This window comes from Manis pentadactyla, chromosome X (assembly GCF_030020395.1).
Source record: "Manis pentadactyla isolate mManPen7 chromosome X, mManPen7.hap1, whole genome shotgun sequence".
Lineage (NCBI taxonomy): Eukaryota > Metazoa > Chordata > Mammalia > Pholidota > Manidae > Manis > Manis pentadactyla.
Window position 1 is genome coordinate 43,816,601 of NC_080038.1, and position 17,337 is coordinate 43,833,937.

At 40.6% G+C, this 17,337-nt stretch overlaps 2 protein-coding genes across 5 annotated transcripts in view; both read left to right on the forward strand.

Moving 5' to 3' along the window:
• Window positions 1–767: 767 nt before the first annotated feature.
• CLCN5 (chloride voltage-gated channel 5) overlaps window positions 768–17,337 on the forward strand; it is a 172,784-nt gene continuing 156,214 nt past the window's right edge. Inside the window, exons 1-3 of one of the 4 annotated variants that reach the window (XM_036917109.2) lie at window positions 768–1,053; window positions 1,658–1,774; window positions 3,070–3,162. Coding sequence is in view for 1 of the 4 variants with exons in the window: in XM_057495809.1 (XP_057351792.1) it covers window positions 3,279–3,294 (16 nt within the window). In the remaining 3 variants the exon portion in view is untranslated. Of the gene's footprint in view, window positions 1,054–1,657; window positions 1,775–3,069; window positions 3,295–17,337 lie in introns of those variants that run through there. The other 3 variants (XM_036917111.2, XM_036917108.2, XM_057495809.1) reach the window with 3 other exon arrangements.
• On the forward strand, window positions 13,670–14,888 carry LOC118928149 (ubiquitin-conjugating enzyme E2 N-like). The gene has a single exon (XM_036917115.2). The coding sequence runs from the start codon at window positions 13,728–13,730 to the stop codon at window positions 14,154–14,156; it is 429 nt and encodes a 142-aa protein (XP_036773010.2). The 5' UTR covers window positions 13,670–13,727; the 3' UTR covers window positions 14,157–14,888.

Sequence of the window (17,337 nt, forward strand, 5' to 3'; positions counted from 1 at the left end):
GGATTGAGTATATGGATTCCAGCTTCATTTGTGCTAATAACTAATTAGCAGGATCATCTTAAGTAAGTCAACATTCCCCATTGGCCTGTTTTCTCGTAAGACGAAGGGCTGTTTCTTGCAATCCCAGGGCAAGGACTTCGACGTCAGGTAGACCTAGGATTGAATATCGGTTCTCCTACTTACTAAAACCTGTGATTTTTGCTTTTCTGAGCCTCCGTTTTGTAATTATTAAAGCGGAGATAATACTGAAAACTGCTGTGTAGATTTTCCAGTGTTGCAATGAGGATTAAGGTGGTCGCTATATGCCTATTCGTATTATGTGAGCTCGGACAAATTATTAACCTTTCTGTGCCTCTGTTTCCTCAATAAAAGTGGAGAAACAGTAGTATGCACCGCAAGGAGCTTATTGTGGGCATTAAATGAGATGAGAAAAGTAGAGGGCTTGGAACTATGTGGCACGTAATTAGAGGCTCAAAATACGTGAGCTAATGTAATTAGTATTAGGTATCTACTACTAACTATTCTGTGGGCCAGAATCTCAGGATGAACAGTTTCATTCTAAGGACAAAACTAAAAACCTGTACCGTGAGCCCGAAACTCAAAAATGAAACATTTATTTTCCCAGAACAATTAACGCACCAGAACTGGGTTAGGACCCGTCCAGTCCTCATTAAATATGGCAGCGCGCAGGGCCGACCTACTGCGCTTGCGTACGCGGAAACTCCTCCCACGCCTCCTTCACCGCGGCTCCCTACGCCCTGTCGCCTTCCCGGCCCGCGTCACCCTAGCCCCGGCTCAGCCGACGTGCCGGGAGATGGCTGGCCAGGGCGCGCACGCGCAGATGTAAGCTGTGCTTGGCCGATACTTGCTAGGCGCCTGTCACATGAGCCTCGCGCCCGCACCTCTCCCCCTCCTCCCTGCTGGGCTGTGAATGAAGCTCTGCCGGCTACGTGGGGGCGCTAGCTCAATTTGGTGTCTGGACGCCAGAGCTGACTGAGCGCTCGGCCGGCCGGCGGCGGACTCGGGCTCCGCCGCTCCTGACCTCGGCGGCAGGTAAAGACAGATGGACTGTCTCTTTCCTAACAGGTCCTATGCGGGCCGCCGGTTCCCGGCCCACCTTCGGAGCACCTCCTGGGCGCAGCGACACAGGGGAAGCGCTCCCTGCTAGCTCGGCCCCCCGGAGATGGGGGGTACCCCTTGCCCGGCTGCCACAGACTGGCACTCGGAGGAGTCAGACCGGCTACTTCTAGCCAGTGCAGGGCGGCATCTTCCCCGGAGCCCAGCCCTGTTCCCCAGCAAGGGTCTCTGCACTGTCCCAGCGAAGTTTTCTCGCGGAGCGGTGCCAAGCCCGCCCCTCTTTTGAACGGGGGAGGTTAGCTGCAGGCGTCCTCTTCCCAAGACTAGGGCAGTGTGGCTTTGGCCGGCAAAGCTTTGTCGAGGCCCCGTTCTTCTCCCTCCTGGTCTGTACTCTCAGGTTCCTGTGGTTCTTAGCGAATAGAAGTCCAAATTCAGAAAAGTAATTGTGAGTTTTCCTTTTCCCACTTAATGCAGGAAGCTGTTTCTCTCCAGTTTCCAGGCTTGCCCTTGAGCGCCTTCACCTCGGAGGGGAGAGCTTTACCTTTTCATTGATGCGCGTTTGCCTTTATTACTATTTCAGAGCAAATCAGTTTCCTGGAGTGCCAAGTGAAGTTGTTCATGTGCCCGTGTGATAACGTCAGTGTAAGGAACCCTAAATAAGTGAGATAAATCCAGAAGTGTGGAGCATAAAAAGCCGGTAAGAATCTGCTTTACATAAATGTCATATATTTATTAGCAACTGCCAGGGTGTGACTTCAGAGATGTTACATTTCGCCTGGTCCTACCAGGCGCAGATCGGTACTTTTTAACTGCACGCGAAATAAGGGGAAAAGAAGGCAAACCCAAACAAACTGTTACAGGTTCCAGATAAGTCATCAGAGCGCTTTTTTCCTGGTGAATTCACCCTGGGACTTTGTGAGTTCACGAACCATTCCTTAACCAAAGCATTGTTTCTTCTCTGTTGATGTTTTTGGGACTACTGGACACATACATATTTTTGTCTTAAAAAAATAAAGTCATTAAAGAAGGCCAAAATGACAACTCTCAAGTTGGTGTTAAGTCTTCAGTATGTGCGCATTAGTGCTTTCACTTTGCTGGTGGAGGTGTTGCTTCTATAAAAGCTATGGAAACAGCAATCCACTTTGATGTTCACTAGGTCGAAAGGGTGAGGACTTTTTCTTAGAAAAATCAGATTGGCTTGCATGCTAAATAAGGAAGATCAATTTATTAAGAACTTTTAAATAGACCAAAGCACGGTGTTTGCTATTCTAAAGCTCTGAATCAAACGAAGTAGACCTTTCATTTTTTTTCTTCCATTCCTAACTCCTTTCCTATCCTTAGCATAGTGTTGTCCTAAGACTGAATGTGATGTTTTAAATGTAGGAATTAGCTGAATTAATTTGGTTTTGTTCCATTTTTCTTTTTCTTTGGTTCTTCTTTCTCCTGATTATAAAAGCAATCTATGCTCCCTATAGGACACTGGCAAAGTTTGGGAAAGTAGGATGAAGTGAAGAGGAAGAACTATGACAGGGCATAGCTCTTAACTTTTCATTATGCGTCCTTTCTCTATTTTCAAACTTGAAGTATGCACAAGATTTGCTCTCCTTTCTAATTTTTTAATGCAAAGTTGGGTTTTTGGGCAGTTGGGGAGGGCACTAGATATTATGTGTTTTTCGTTCCCCAAAGAGTGAACTTAATGCTAGGAAAGACACTTGACAGTCATCTCATTCAACCACCCATCCTTTGAGATTCTGAAACCCATTTACTGAAGATCCAGTGATTCATGTCGAATTGAACAGCACGCAGCAGCAATATTAATTGACTCTAGATTTCCCCATTTTATCTTTCTTCAAGGGTACCATGCCGGGGGAAAAACGTGACACTATGTGTGTATCTTTGAAAGAGAAGTTCAGATTGGGACAGGAGATACTTTTCAAGGATTTGAAATTTTTTTTTTCATTTAGGTATTCATTTTTCTGTTTACATTTTCAGGTTTGGGATTTGAGCATCTCACAGAAAGTAAGATCACACATCTCACAGAAAGTAAGATTTGAGCATCTCACAGAAACACAAATCTCACAGAAAGTAAGATCACAGCTGCTGTTACCTCTATATCCCAGTCAAGCCCCCCCCCTACAAAACTGGGGAACTCTGGGAGACTCTGAGCCTGAGACCCCAATGTGGCGAAGGATAGAATCAAGATGGCCATGTGGCAGGGTAAGAAATTAGCACTTATTCCTGTAGCTGGTTTTTCTTCCTTCTCTATCCTCCACCCCAAGCCAGTGGCAGGCAGCCAGCTGTTTCTTTAATTTAATTCTTTGTCTCTACAAGGACAAAATATATTAGTTGAAAAGAAGTTGCTCCTTTCTAGGAGTTCAAATTATTTTATAGAAGTTGTGTGTGTGTATGTTTGGGGAATAGCAGGAAAGTGTAGTGCCAGAAGCATTTTCAAAGAGCTCTCTTCATTTGACCATGTGCTTTGTGGGGGTTATATGAGAGGAAACAGGATATCTTTTCATACTTGTATTTCTCATTTGTTTCCAGCAAATTTCTATCATAAGGTTCTCAAAGGTGAGGGAGACAGATGTCAGCACCTTCCTGGCTTCCTCTTCCCAATAAAGACTTTGAAGCATATTTAATATTATAATTTTTATATTTGCTAAAAGAAGGCAAATGACTTTTCAAATACTATGAACTACCTGAGAGCAAAGCTCAACCATCTCTTGCCTGATGGATCATACCTGTTGTGAACCTGTGAATTCTTATCACATACCAAGTTTTTTTTATTTGTGGTGGGGTTGAAGATTGTGCCTTATGGGAGAGTATCAGAATCTCCAGGGGTGGGTGGGATTTTTATGTTTATCAAAAGGGAGTGTGGGTTTACGAAATGATAGGCAAACACTACCCAAATTGGTGTATGACCCACAAAAGGTTAAGGACCACTGAGATGAAGTAGAATGAAAGAACTCAAATATCTATAAGTATTCAACAGGTAGGTTTGTTGGTGACCTTTCTTTTCAAATTGTCTCCTGTTGGTTATGGCTTCAAGTGTGTAGGCACACAAATGTAACAAGTATTTTAGGTGTATGAGGTTTGTCAATTTAAAGAGATTTGTTGAAGTGGAATTTGGCCTATATACCTGCTTTGACTCACATAATGGGCATCTGGATATTCTTGTTTAAATCCTGAGATGGTGGTTCATCCAATAACTAGAATACACAGACAAATAAGACACAGGACCCTAGAGAGTTCCTTGTTTTATGGGAAAGACAGACATAAACAAATCATTGTGTTAGGTTGAATAAGTATTATAACAGGGAGAAGTGCAAAGTGCCATGGAAGCCCAGAGAACAGGGTAATGAACTCTTTTGAGTTTTGAGCTGGTATAAAAAAAAAGAGTGGGAGTTTGCTAGATGGGCAAATGAGAGAATTGCATTCTGGGCAGACAGAGAAGCACTGTTTGGGAACTTCCAAGTTGCTCTGTTTGCCTCATGTGAGATGTGTGGGGCATGACCCCAGATGAAGCAGGGAAGGTAGTCGGATGCCAGATAATAAAGAACCTTGTATGTTCTAGGAAGGATTTTATACTTTATCTGGAATACAAAGATTCTAAACAGGGAAGTAACAATCAGATTTTGTTTTAGAAAGATTACTTTGGCAGCAGTGTTGAGGTGAGGCTGGAGCTGGAGAGAAAGAAAGCCAAGAGCCAGTTGGGAAGTTTCTGGTATAGTGGTTTGGGGTGAGATGGTGAGGGTCTGAGCAGAAGTAGGGGCAGCAAGGGTAGAACAGAAGGATGAATTCCAGAAATGTTCTGTGACTGGATGTGGGGGGAACTGAGTCCAGATTGCCACCAAGTTTGGGTGCCTGTGGCCGGTGGTGCCAATCACTGAAATGGGGAATATGGGAAGAGGAGAGAAGGGCATGGGGATGGTGGGAAGTTAGTGTACCCAGTTTGGTTTGAGACACCTGTGGGCTGTCATGTCAGGTAGATGATTAAAAGTATGGAACTGGAGTTTGTGCAGGTGGGGATCTAGAGTTTTGTTCCTAATGATGCATAAAGAGTGTGTGTTATTTTTTTCTCTTTCTGTTTAATGGAGATGTCATTAGTAGTTAATGATTTATTTGTTTTATAATATAAACATTTTAATGGATGACCAGTCTTAACACAATGTCCTGTTTTTTTAATAAATAATTCATTTTGCTAACTCAGGCTTTGAATCTGACCTGCTTAAAATTATGTTGTAGTAAACTTAATTTTTCTAGAACTACTGAAGGGGAGAGTATTCCATATAAGTAACTGTAACTTAATCCTTGTGCAACCTCTGAAATGACAACATAGTACATGGTTGTTGGGGTGGTAGTATGGTAGTAGTTAAAAGTATGGGTCTGGGTTCTACCCTATTGATTCCATCACTTGGTAGCTGTGAGACCTTGGGCAAGTCCCTTAACCTGTGTATCAGTTTCCTCCTTTGTAAAATGGGGATAATAATAGAACTCACCTTATAGAGTTGTTCTGAAGAATAAGTTAATATATGCAAAGCACTTGGAACATAGTATCATATGTGTGTGCCATTATTATTGGCAGTAATACATTTAGATATTGTTTAGCACATAATAAGTGCTCAGTAAAATTTAGCAATAACTGTTGCTGCTACTATGACTATTACTACTGCTACTACTACTACTGCTATTATTATCATTATTATTTTGCTAGATCCTGGGGTGAGACTGGGACCCTGTTCTGTAGACGTAATTTCAAGTTATTCTTGGAAGCTCTGCCCTGTGGTAGTCTGTTTGGGTCTTTAGGTAGAGGTTTAGATCTGAAGAGATCTTTAGAAAACATCTAGCTCAATTCCTAGAGGTTAAGTGACATGCCCATGCTCAAACAGATTGACAGTAGTGACAGGACTAAAACCCAGCTCTCCTGATTCCCTATTCCAGTTTTCTTCCCATGGGCTCATGGAAGAGGGAATGTGTGGGTCTATCCTCAGCTCAAGGAAGCTCTGAGTCACACTCTGGAGCTAGCTGAGGAACTCTAACAGCTAGATGAAGCCAAGTCTGCTTAGTTTCTCAGTAAACACTGTCTAGTTCCCCCACGGAGAATTTGATCAGAATTTGCATACTGCTTAAACATGGCCAACATCATTATTTTGACTTCATTTGATATAGCTCTTTAATACATTTCCTGGCCACTTTAAACACCATGTACTGGGCATAATTTAATATTTTTGCTAACTGAAGGTCATCATTAATAACATCAATTTTATTGCTGTAATGGTCAAGAAAATATTGATGAGAAGACTATCCAGTTTGGGGTGGGATGAAGTTGGAGACTTGTGTTGGGTGTTACTTATTTATTCAGTTAACATTTATTAAGCACCAGGCATGCACCAGGCAGTCTGCTGAGCCCTAGAGATGTACTGGTCAGTGCAGCAGGTATGGTCTCTGCTCTCATGGAACTTCCCAACTAGGAAAAGGTAGCATTTCAAATTCATGAAATGATTTGTTTAACAAATGTGCTGAAGCAATTTGGAAAAAATGACACCAACATAAATTTAGAAGGACTAAAATAGTCTTTATTAGTAAAGAATGGGGTGAATCCCCCTTATGTTTATCGCTGCATTGTTTACAATAGCCAAGATATGGAAGCAACCTAAGTGTCCATCAGTAGATGAATGGATAAAGAAGATGTGGTACATATACACAATGGAATATTATGCAGCCATAAGAAAAAAACAGATCCTACCATTCGCAACAACATGGATGGAGCTAGAGGGTATTATGCTCAGTGAAATAAGCCAAGCGGAGAAGGACAAGTACCAAATGATTTCACTCATATGTGGAGTATAAGAACAAAGGAAAACTGAAGGAACAAAACAGCAGCAGAATCACAGAACCCAAGAATGGACTAATAGTTACCAAAGGGAAAGGGACTGGGGATGATGGGTGGGAAGGGAGGGATAAGGGCAGGGAAAAAGAAAGAGGGCATTATGATTAGCATGTATAGTGTAGGGGGGCACGGGGAGGGCTGCACAATGCAGAGAAGACACGTAGTGATTTTACTGCATCTTACTATGCAGATTGACAGTGACTGTGAAGGGGTATGTGGGGGGGGACTTGGTGAAGGGGAGCCTAGTAAACATAATGTTCTTTCTGTAATTGTAGATTAATGATACCAAAAAAAAAAAAAAGAATGGGGTGAATCAGAGTTGCCCTTGGTGCTTTAAAAAATATTCCTGCTCAGATCTCATTCCCCCAAATTGTGATTCAGTCTAAAGACCTGAGCATTTAAAGGAGCTCTTTAAGAAATTCTGATGTATAATCCTGTTTGGGAACTGCTGCATTAAAGAACTGAAAGTTTAAAAAAAAAAAGAGAGATGGTAAAGAAGCTCAAATCTAGGAGAATATATAATCTTGGGGTAAGGAAGATATTTGTATGCATAACACCAAAGGTAAGCTTATCAAGAAAAATATTAATATGATCAACTATATGAAAATTTAAAATATCTCTACAAAACCATAAATGAAGTTAATGAGAAAACTAGAGGTAATCGCAACAAGATTCATTACCTTTAATAAACAAAGACAGAGCAATAAGCAAAACATGATTATTTTACTAGAAAAATGTGCAAAGGATGACAATAGGAAAATACATAAAAGAAGAAATCCAAATGTCCAACCAACATGAAAAAATGTTCTGTTTCAGTAGTAGTAGTCAAGGAAAGGAGAATTAAAATGGCATACTATTTTCTCCAGTATAATTTGCAAAGATTAAAAAGGAATGATGAAACTCAGTGTTGGCAAGCACATGAGGAAGCAGGCATTCTCATACACTTCTGGTGGGAATGTCAGTTTGGCAGTATTTGTCAAAAGATTTAAAAAGCATGTTTTCCTTTTGACCCAGCAATCCCTTTTCTTGGAATTTATCCTAAGGAAATAATTAAGGATGCGCACAAAGATGTGTCAATAAGGATATTAATTGCAGCATATTCTATAGTGGGAGAAAAGAATACCACTTGCATTCTGATACAGTGATACAATGGAATACTGTAGTTACTAAAAACAATAATGTAGAGTTTCATTTATCAACATGGTTCATGATATGATGTTAAATGGGTGGTGGTCGGGGAAGCAGATCCAGACTTATCAATAGTTAAAATTCTGGGCTCTGGGTTTACAGCTGGACTGAAATCCCAGTTTTATCAGCTGGGTGATGCTGGGAAATACCTGAGCATTCCTCAACTTCCACGTCAGTAAAAGAGGAATAAAATAACAGCGAACCTAATAGTTCCCAACTTGTAATGCCCATTGGGATCACCAGGGTACCTCTTAAACACTCCCAAATTCAGACCTCACCCAGCTGTTACTTCTGAATCTCTGAGGATGGGATGCAGCCCTCAGGATTTTTGAAGCCCCTCAGGTGACTTTAATGTGCAGACAAGTTTGGAAATTGCTGAGCTAACACATAGGGTGGTTGGGAGGATTAAATGAGAAAATCACAGTATGGTATGTGGTAAGTACTCAATATATGGTAGTTATTATTAGTAACTGTTATTTTTTATTAATAGCATGATCCTATTTTAATGTATGTGTGTACATGTGTGTATAATACAAAGAAAATTCTGAGGATCGATATATACAAAAGTATTAAAAAATAAATTAAGGTTGACTTTATTTTGCTAATTTCTGTCTTCCAATTTTTCTGTAAATAGCATGGATTCCTTGTTTTTTATTTAAAAAAGTATAATTTCTGAAGGAAATATCAGATATATGCACCCAGCTTTATAGACCCAGTATTTGTAATAGTGAAAAATTGAAGACATAGTTTCCATAGTAGGGGATTGTAAGTAAATTATGACAGGTCCACAGAGTAAAATCTCTGGACATTAAAAATCAAGACTAATGCTGAGAGAAATCTTCATGATACAATGGAAAAATGTGAGATTATCCCATTTCTGTCTTTTTAATTTAAATGTGGCTTTATTTGTATCTCTGTAAGTTTATATGTTATGAATACAACTATGAATGTGACAATAAGTACAGAATGGAAGGAAAGGAAGCAAAGTTGTTAAAGTGGCTATCTCCAGGTAATAAGATGCACATATTTTCCTCCTTTTTTATTCTTCCATTTTTCCAGATTTTATACAATGACTATGTATTACTTTTATAATAAATAAGTTATTTGAAAATGAGATATAAAATGACAGTGCCACCAAAAAGGAGTGAATTGTGTGGGCTTGGAGACAACTACTTCAGCCACTCTGTGCCCTCCCTACCTCCAAATTAAAAAGAAAAAGAAACCAAGCCCCCGAGGATTTGGTTAGAACAGTTTTTTGTTATTAATACTTCCTCAAGTACTCTTGTAATTTTTGGCTGTCTCTCCTATTGACTCCAAGAACTCTTTCGGGAGTGGAAGTGGGGACAGGGGAGATTGTGCAAAAATTGGGAAATTACACTTAATCTAATGTGGGGGTTACATAATAAGGTGAGGTAGTAAAATATGTTAGGATAAACATAAAAATAAGGCAGAGGAAAGTTGTAAGAAAATAGATAGTTGCTGTGAAAAACTCTTCTGTGGGCTTCAGATCTACAGGAAGTATATTTCAGCCCTGCAGGTTTTTGTTTTGTTTTGTTCTTTGGTGATTTAGCTAATGTGCGGGGGCCCTGGGAGTGTCACAAAACAGTCAGTGAATGAGTGACAGAGCCCTGGTGTGAAGTCTGGAGAGCTGTGTGGCTTGAGGATTGGACCACCATCCCCTAGGAAGAGCCATGGGCTCCTGCCTGCTGCCCAAAACATGAGTATCTGTGTGACTGTCAAGCAAAGTTCATGTTGTTAGAGCAGGAGTAAAGAAGCACAGTCCCACTGCCGTCCCCCGCTTTTTTTTTCTCTATCTGGCATAGTGTCTCTCTTGTGGCAGGTACAAGAAAAGAGTTCTTCATCTCCTCTGTTTTCCCTCTACAACTCCTCAGTGGGGAAGAATAGGTGGGGGATAGCTAGGGGGTAAACAAAAGTCATCTTTCATAAAGTTTTTGTCTAAGAGCCGTCAGCCATTTCTTCCCAAGCATATGGTTGTGGAAGGAGCACCATCTTTGGAATCTGGTATGTCTGGATTTGAACCCAACCCTGCCAGCTGGTGGCCAGTTACCTCTAACTCCGAAAGCCACAATTGTCTCATCAGGGATCACATTGAGTCTCTGGAGATAGACTCCCTGGGTTTGTGTCCTTGCCCTGTCACTGCTAGCTATAGGCAAGGTATTTCATCCTTTTGTGCCTCATCCTCTTTATATGTAAAAAGGGGTTAATAATAATCATAACTACTTATAGGATTACTGGGAGGATAAAATGAGTTAATACACACACATACAGCCTTTGAACACTGCTTGGCACTTGTTGAACACTCACAAATGGTGGCCTTTACTATTAAGATGTGCAAGAGGATATGGTAATATTTATCTCACATGTCTGTAGATGAGGATGAGAATCACCCAAGTGTGTGCCTGTTGAAGCTGTTCTGATTATATTATAATTGCAGCATAAAAAATTGATATACTCTTTCCCTGCTGTTTTTAAATTGGAAAGGATCTTTCAAAGTGATCTATTTCAAAGGTCTCATCTTGCAAAGAAAGAAACTGAAGCCTAGGGAGACTCGTTCTGGGTCATACAGCTGTCACATGGTGCACAGAGCCAGCCAGGACTAAGCCCTGGGCTCCTGATAACCAGTGCTGCCTAGCATGCTCTCTCTCCCAGTCTGTCTGCCTGTTTAGCCCCTACTGCAGTTACACTGCCTCCCCCACGCTTGGCTATTTTATAATTTTCTGCTAAATGTTAGTTTTTCCTTATTATACTTTATTGCTTACTTTGAAAAGTTTAGTCTTTTTTCCCAAAGAATTGTTTTTTTCACTGAGGCTTCTAGGATGTGTTTTTTTCTTTCTGTCACTCTGTTAGCATTTTTGAAATAAATTATAGGTTATGTTTTAACCAGAAATATTATTCAAAGCTTCCTGTTAATGTAATGCTGTTCTGTGTGTGGCAGGGTGGAGGGAGGGGGGACCAGAAAATTCCATTACAGGTGGCAAAAATTTCATATTCTTCTTATTCTTTATACTTTCTGTTAATGCCCCAGGTATTTATAGACCTGTGGTCAGACCAAAGAAGCTGTTGAGGAGTTAACAGGATGAGGTAACCCTCTTAGTAATGACATATTTTGATGCTTTTCAACCCAATACCATTCAGGCGTTAGGTAACATTTTATTGTATTTATTTAGAATTTCTGCCCTGACTACTTCCATGAAGAGCAACACAGGAATTGCAACATAGAGCATTTAGAAATAAATCTAGGATAGGGAGCATCCAGTGGAAATGAAACAGACATTACCAGGCATGTGAAATACTCTGTGTACTGAATCTCTTTTTCCTTTGTTCATTTGGCCACCACATGAAAAGATATGCATACTAAAGTACATCACTGACATCTTCTAGCCAAGGTGTTCAGGTGTAGAGAATCTCCACCCCCAGCCCTGGCCCTGACTGTGCTGTCTTCTGGTGGCCACACCTGTGGCCACCTATGGCTCAGTGACAGATATTCCCAGGTTGAAATCATGGTATTTTCTATTTAGTTTGAGAGTGGTGAGAGGCAAGTGGGCAGAGGAATTGCTGCAATCCAAATTCCCAACTCTATCAAGGCCTCCTTTTCCTTGGGTTCTATACTCTGGTAATTAATAATAATACTACAATCTCTTCTTATATTTTCTATGTTGAATTATTGTACCACCCACCTAGATAGCAAAGCCAAAAGTCTGAGAGGAAGCACACAGTCATCCTTGTTCTTCCCTACTTGTAGTCCACCTCTGATGGTCTAGATCATTCCAGGAGGTCACATTCCTGGTAAGAGCCTACTTACCTTTCAGCCATTAGCCCTGAGAAGGGTAGTCTCTTCTCTGTAATCTTTCCTGAAACCTCGCCCATCCTCTGGTAAACTTAGCCCTTCCCTTCTTTGTGTCTTTCCCTACTGTATTGTATACCCTTCAAGGGCATTGGCTGTATTTGTTCAGTACTTTTGTTTTTGTGTCTGCTGTGTGCCAAGCACTTCATTGGGTAGGTGTTGGGATTACAGTGGTTAACACAAGTCATGATTCTTGTCCTCCTAAACCTTGCAGTCATATGGGGGAGTTAGAATGCAGACAGTCAAATGCACAAATATTTCATTATAAACTGTGTGAGTGCTAGAAAGTGAAGTCCTATGAAGAAGAAGAATATGAGACATAACTTATTGGGAAGAGGTGTCTGGGAGGAAGTGACGAGTTCAGACCAAAAAATGAGTAGGAGTTTATTCAGGTGGAGAGTTGGGGGAAGAGCATGCCAGGAAGAGGAAATGAGGAGGAAATCCCTAAGGTGGAAAAAACCTGGATTATTCCCCAACATGGTCCAGTGTGGCTGGACTATAGTGATGAGGTATATGGGCATGGGATGAAAGTGGAAGGGTGGGCAGGGTACTGGTCACATAGGGTTTTGTAGGCTGTGTTACCAAGAATCCTAAGTGCAATACAAAGGCTTTGTGGTTAAATTGGATAGGGCAGGGTGACAGTGAACAAGAGGTTAGTGTCTTCATTCATCTTCACATACAGCTACCTAGCATAGAGTGCCCAGCACACAGTATGTGTTCATGGAGTCTTTGTTTAATCATAGTAATTGCCTTACCTTCCTACCAGGATTGCCATGAAGATTAAAGGAGGTAAGGTACTTTGTAAAATATAGCATGTTAAACAGATACTATTCTAGATGTGATTCACTAAATTCTATGCAGTGATGCTTACGGACATTCACTGTCATGGAAAAAAAACCCTAATTCTCTGTTAAACTAGCAAAAGCTCGCAGACAGACCATCCCATGCCATGAGTATGCTGATATACTGAGTTCTTACATACTCAAAGTGTGCCCCTATTGCCAGTGCCTTTAACTAATTACGGGTGTGTGGGAACCCCTTGATATCACACCATGATGTAGCACTCCTGGTGTTAGAAATAACTGTGGGTGATGTTGCCAGGAGCAGCATAGGTTTCTCTTCTATACTGAATTCATCCAATAAATCTCTGAACCTAGGAATTCATTATTTGAAAGCTAAATTAACTGTGAAGAATAGCACCCTCTGAATTTGCATTTGGAGGAGGGCAAAGTTAATCGCAGCTAGGTGTGTCTGCCACCAACTGTGGCACTTGGTTTTCTCGAGTGTGTTAAAAATAACAGATGTAACAAAATCCTCAGTGCTTTGCTACTTTTTTGTTAAATGTCTGGTTTTCTACTTGGGCTGCAGGAACTTCAGATCAGGTGATTGATTTAGCAGTCCACCTCTGTGCAGTGTCGGTGGAGTATAAATTGGTAGAGCCCATTTGGAGGTTAGCTTGGAAATCCTTATCAAATGTAAGATGAGTATATTTTTGTCCCAGTCTAAAAAGGAACTGCACAAAAGTCACTTGTCACAAAGATATTGCCTCATTGTTGCCATTTTTTTCAATAGCAGCAATCTTGATGTCTATCATGAGAGACTGGTTATATTAATAACAGTGAATAAACACTATGGAATGCTGTACATTTCATTAAAAAGAGTGAGGTACTGAGACTAGACCAGAGGCCAAACTCGGGATCTGACAAGATGGCTGGGCTACCCCGCAGGATTATCAAGGAAACCCAGTGTTTGCTGGCAGAACCAGTTCCCGGCATTAAAGCAGAACCAGATGAGAGCAACGCTCGTTATTTCCATGTGGTCATTGCTGGTCCTCAGGATTCCCCCTTTGAGGGAGGGACTTTTAAACTTGAACTATTCCTTCCAGAAGAATACCCGATGGCAGCCCCTAAAGTACGTTTCATGACCAAAATTTATCATCCTAATGTAGACAAGTTGGGAAGAATATGTTTAGATATTTTGAAAGATAAATGGTCCCCAGCACTGCAGATCCGCACAGTTCTGCTATCGATCCAGGCTTTGTTAAGTGCTCCCAATCCAGATGATCCATTAGCAAATGATGTAGTGGAGCAGTGGAAGACCAACGAAGCCCAGGCCACAGATACAGCTAGAGCATGAACTAGGCTATATGCCATGAATAATATTTAAATCGATCTGATCATCAAGTGTGCATCACTTCTCCTGTTCTGCCAAGACTTCTTCCTTTTTTGTTTGTGTTTAATGGACACAGTCTTAGAAACATTACAGAATAAAAGCCCAGACATCTTCAGTCCTTTGGTGATTAAATGCACATTAGCAAATCTATGTCTTGTCCTGATTCACTGTTGTAAAGCATGAGCAGAGGCTAGAAGTATCATCTGGATTGTTGTGAAAAGTTTAAAAGCAGTGGCCCCTCTCTGCTTTTATTCATTTCCCCCATCATGGTTTAAGTATAAAGCACTGTGAATGAAGGTAGTTGTCAGGGTTAGCTGCAGGGGTGTGGGTGCTTTTCTTTATTTTTTGGGGGTGGGTGGGTAGTTCTAATTGTAATGGGCTCCTGTCCTCCCCTTTATGGTGATCTAATTGCATTGGTTAAAAGCAGCTAACCAGTTCTTTAGAATATGCTCTCTAGCCAAGTCTAACTTTATTTAGATACTGCAGATGGCCAAGCTTGATTGTTTGAACCAAAATGGGAACATTAAACATCACAGCCCTCACTAATAACATTGTGACTTTGCTGTCAAGTGTAGAATCCTCCCTTCAAGAAAAAGCTTGTGACCATTTTGTATGGCTTGTCTGGAAACTTCTGTAAATTTTATGTTTTAGTAAAATATTTTTTGTTATTCTAAAAAAAAAAAAGTTAGGTAGATCTATATATAAGGACAGGGAATGATGTCCAAGATACATTTTCAGTGGGGAAAAAAAGATGCAGAGTGGTATTGTATAATCCCATTTGTACAACAGAAAGAAGGGAGAAGGTATAGGATAGATGGATATGAGTTTGTATATACATATACTTACATATGCATAGACGTTTTCTGGAATGAAGCACAAGAAACAGTTCTCAGTTGTTCCCTTGGAGATTAGGGGAGGCAGGGCTAGGGGCTTTTCATTTTCACTTGATACCTTTCTGTACTACTTAACTTGTTTACAATAAGCTATAAAGCCTTTAAATAGTAAAAATTAAAAAATCCCATACCCATTTGATTCTTTTCTTGACACTAATATACTAGAAATAGAACATAAAATAATGGTTGAAGTGAGAAGTTAGGTCTGAAGCACAGGAGGCAGAATCTGGGCAAATCAGAGGCCTCTGAAAGCTACCAGGGAATCATCATGGCCAGGGGCTTAGGGGATCTGTGGTTTTGTTAAAGCCTATTACTAAGAAAATGAGACAAAATTAGGTAAAAATTGTGATTTTATTAGGGTTTTTTGTTTTTAGATGAAGCAATTTTAGTTATGTCATTAGTTTTTATCTGTGGGTATTTTAATACCTAAGTAGCATAGTAATTGTACTTTAGGCCACAGTTAAACAATTAAGTGTCTCAGTGTCTGAATAAATAGTTGTTCTTGTTCAACTTGTTTAAATATTATAAATGCATGCTAGGCTACAATTTCTTGAGCTTTTTGCTTAAGGGCCTGAGGGGGAATGCAGGCATAGTCTTACATTTGAAGTGGAGAGGATATAAGTTGCCTGATATTTGTGTAGTAAAAGTTTGATTAAATTCCTAAATGCTTCAGGCTCATTTTAGCTCCCTCCCCTGCCCCGTCCCCTCAAAAAGAAGGCTTTTGTCTGAGATGCAAGAAGTAAAGAGAATGTTCAGCTGAATGTTCTCTCGATTTGATGTAATGAATAGTTCTTTCACTCAGTTGTGTGCATTTAGAGACAATAATCACTACCCTGTCTTAACTGACCCTGGTTCTATAATATTTGGAATCTTAACCAGGAGATGGATGGTAGAAAACTTAACAATGGATTAAGAAGCAAGACAGATTTTACTCTAGGATGTAGAATTGTATGCATAAGATGTACAGTTGGGCAGGGGGCAGAGGCTGTAGTGATGGGAGCAATCGTGAGGAAGGAGAAAGACTAAGTAATTTCTGGCTGTGGATAGGTGTAGAGAGATGGGCGTCATAACGAGTGCAACTTTTAAGAGATTTGTCTGGTTGTGGAAACCATAGAGCATGAGGAACTGCTTGGAGTGTGGTTTGAAACTGAACTTGAACCTGGACCTGGAAGTCATGCTTAGAGAACCAGTCAGGAAGATTCTTGTCCTTGCTGGTGATCAGAGAAGCTATTAGCAATGGCCCTAGCTTGGACTTGGCGTAAAAGATGGAGGAACTGGGAGAAGAACCCAGATGTCCTGGAAAGACAGACAAAGAAGACCCTGAGCCACAAGTGGGCTGGACTTTGTATCTGCTGAGAGCCAGTATTTGGCTTCTCTGTGTAGAGGGTGTTGCTGAGAGGCCTCACTCCATAGTAAAGGATTCTGATTTGATTGAAGTTGAGGGAGAGAAGAGAACAAATAATAATAGCTATCATTTATCAAATACTTACCGTGTGCTTTTCCCAAGTGCTTCACATAGTATCTGAGCTCACAACTGATAAAGTCTGGATCCAAGGCAGTCTCTGGCTCTGGAACCTGTATTCTATGTTACTTTGTATTCCTAGGATCATCACTCCCAGAATTCCTTATCTACTGCCTCCCCAAAATAATCAGGGTGGTGGTCAGTTGTGAAAGACGGATACTTCCTGTTAGAGTCTCCTTTCTGTGGTACTAATGAGTAAATGCAATGATCTCAAGGAGGTAAGAAAGCAGAAAGCTTGACTATAACAGGCGATTGAAAAGTGGAATGCAATTCTGTGGCCAAAATTCTGGATTCTTTCTGAATTTAAGTACGACATTTAGTGAGTATCTTCTGTGTGGGATACTGCTAGGTGCCATGTGTAGGACTAAGAGGAATCAGAAGCAGAGGCTGTCCTCCCCATAGCTAGTCTCTGAGGAAGTTAAAACATGTGCACAAATAACTGTGACCCCAGCTTGGGTTAGACACACAATATAAAAAAGGCTTAGAATAATACCATAGGAGTTAGACAAAGGTGAGGAGGTGACATCTGAAGTAGGCAATGTAGTATGGGGTAGGTTCTTCTATAGTTGTTGATATTAGAAATATGATTTCAGGCAGCAAAGTACATTGTACCTTTGAGGGAATGAGAAAACAAAGTATCATGCTAGGCCTGTTGCATTACTTCATTAAATCATCATAACAAGCCTTTATTGACCAAATGATTTATTGTCAAAACCACTTTTGATAGTAA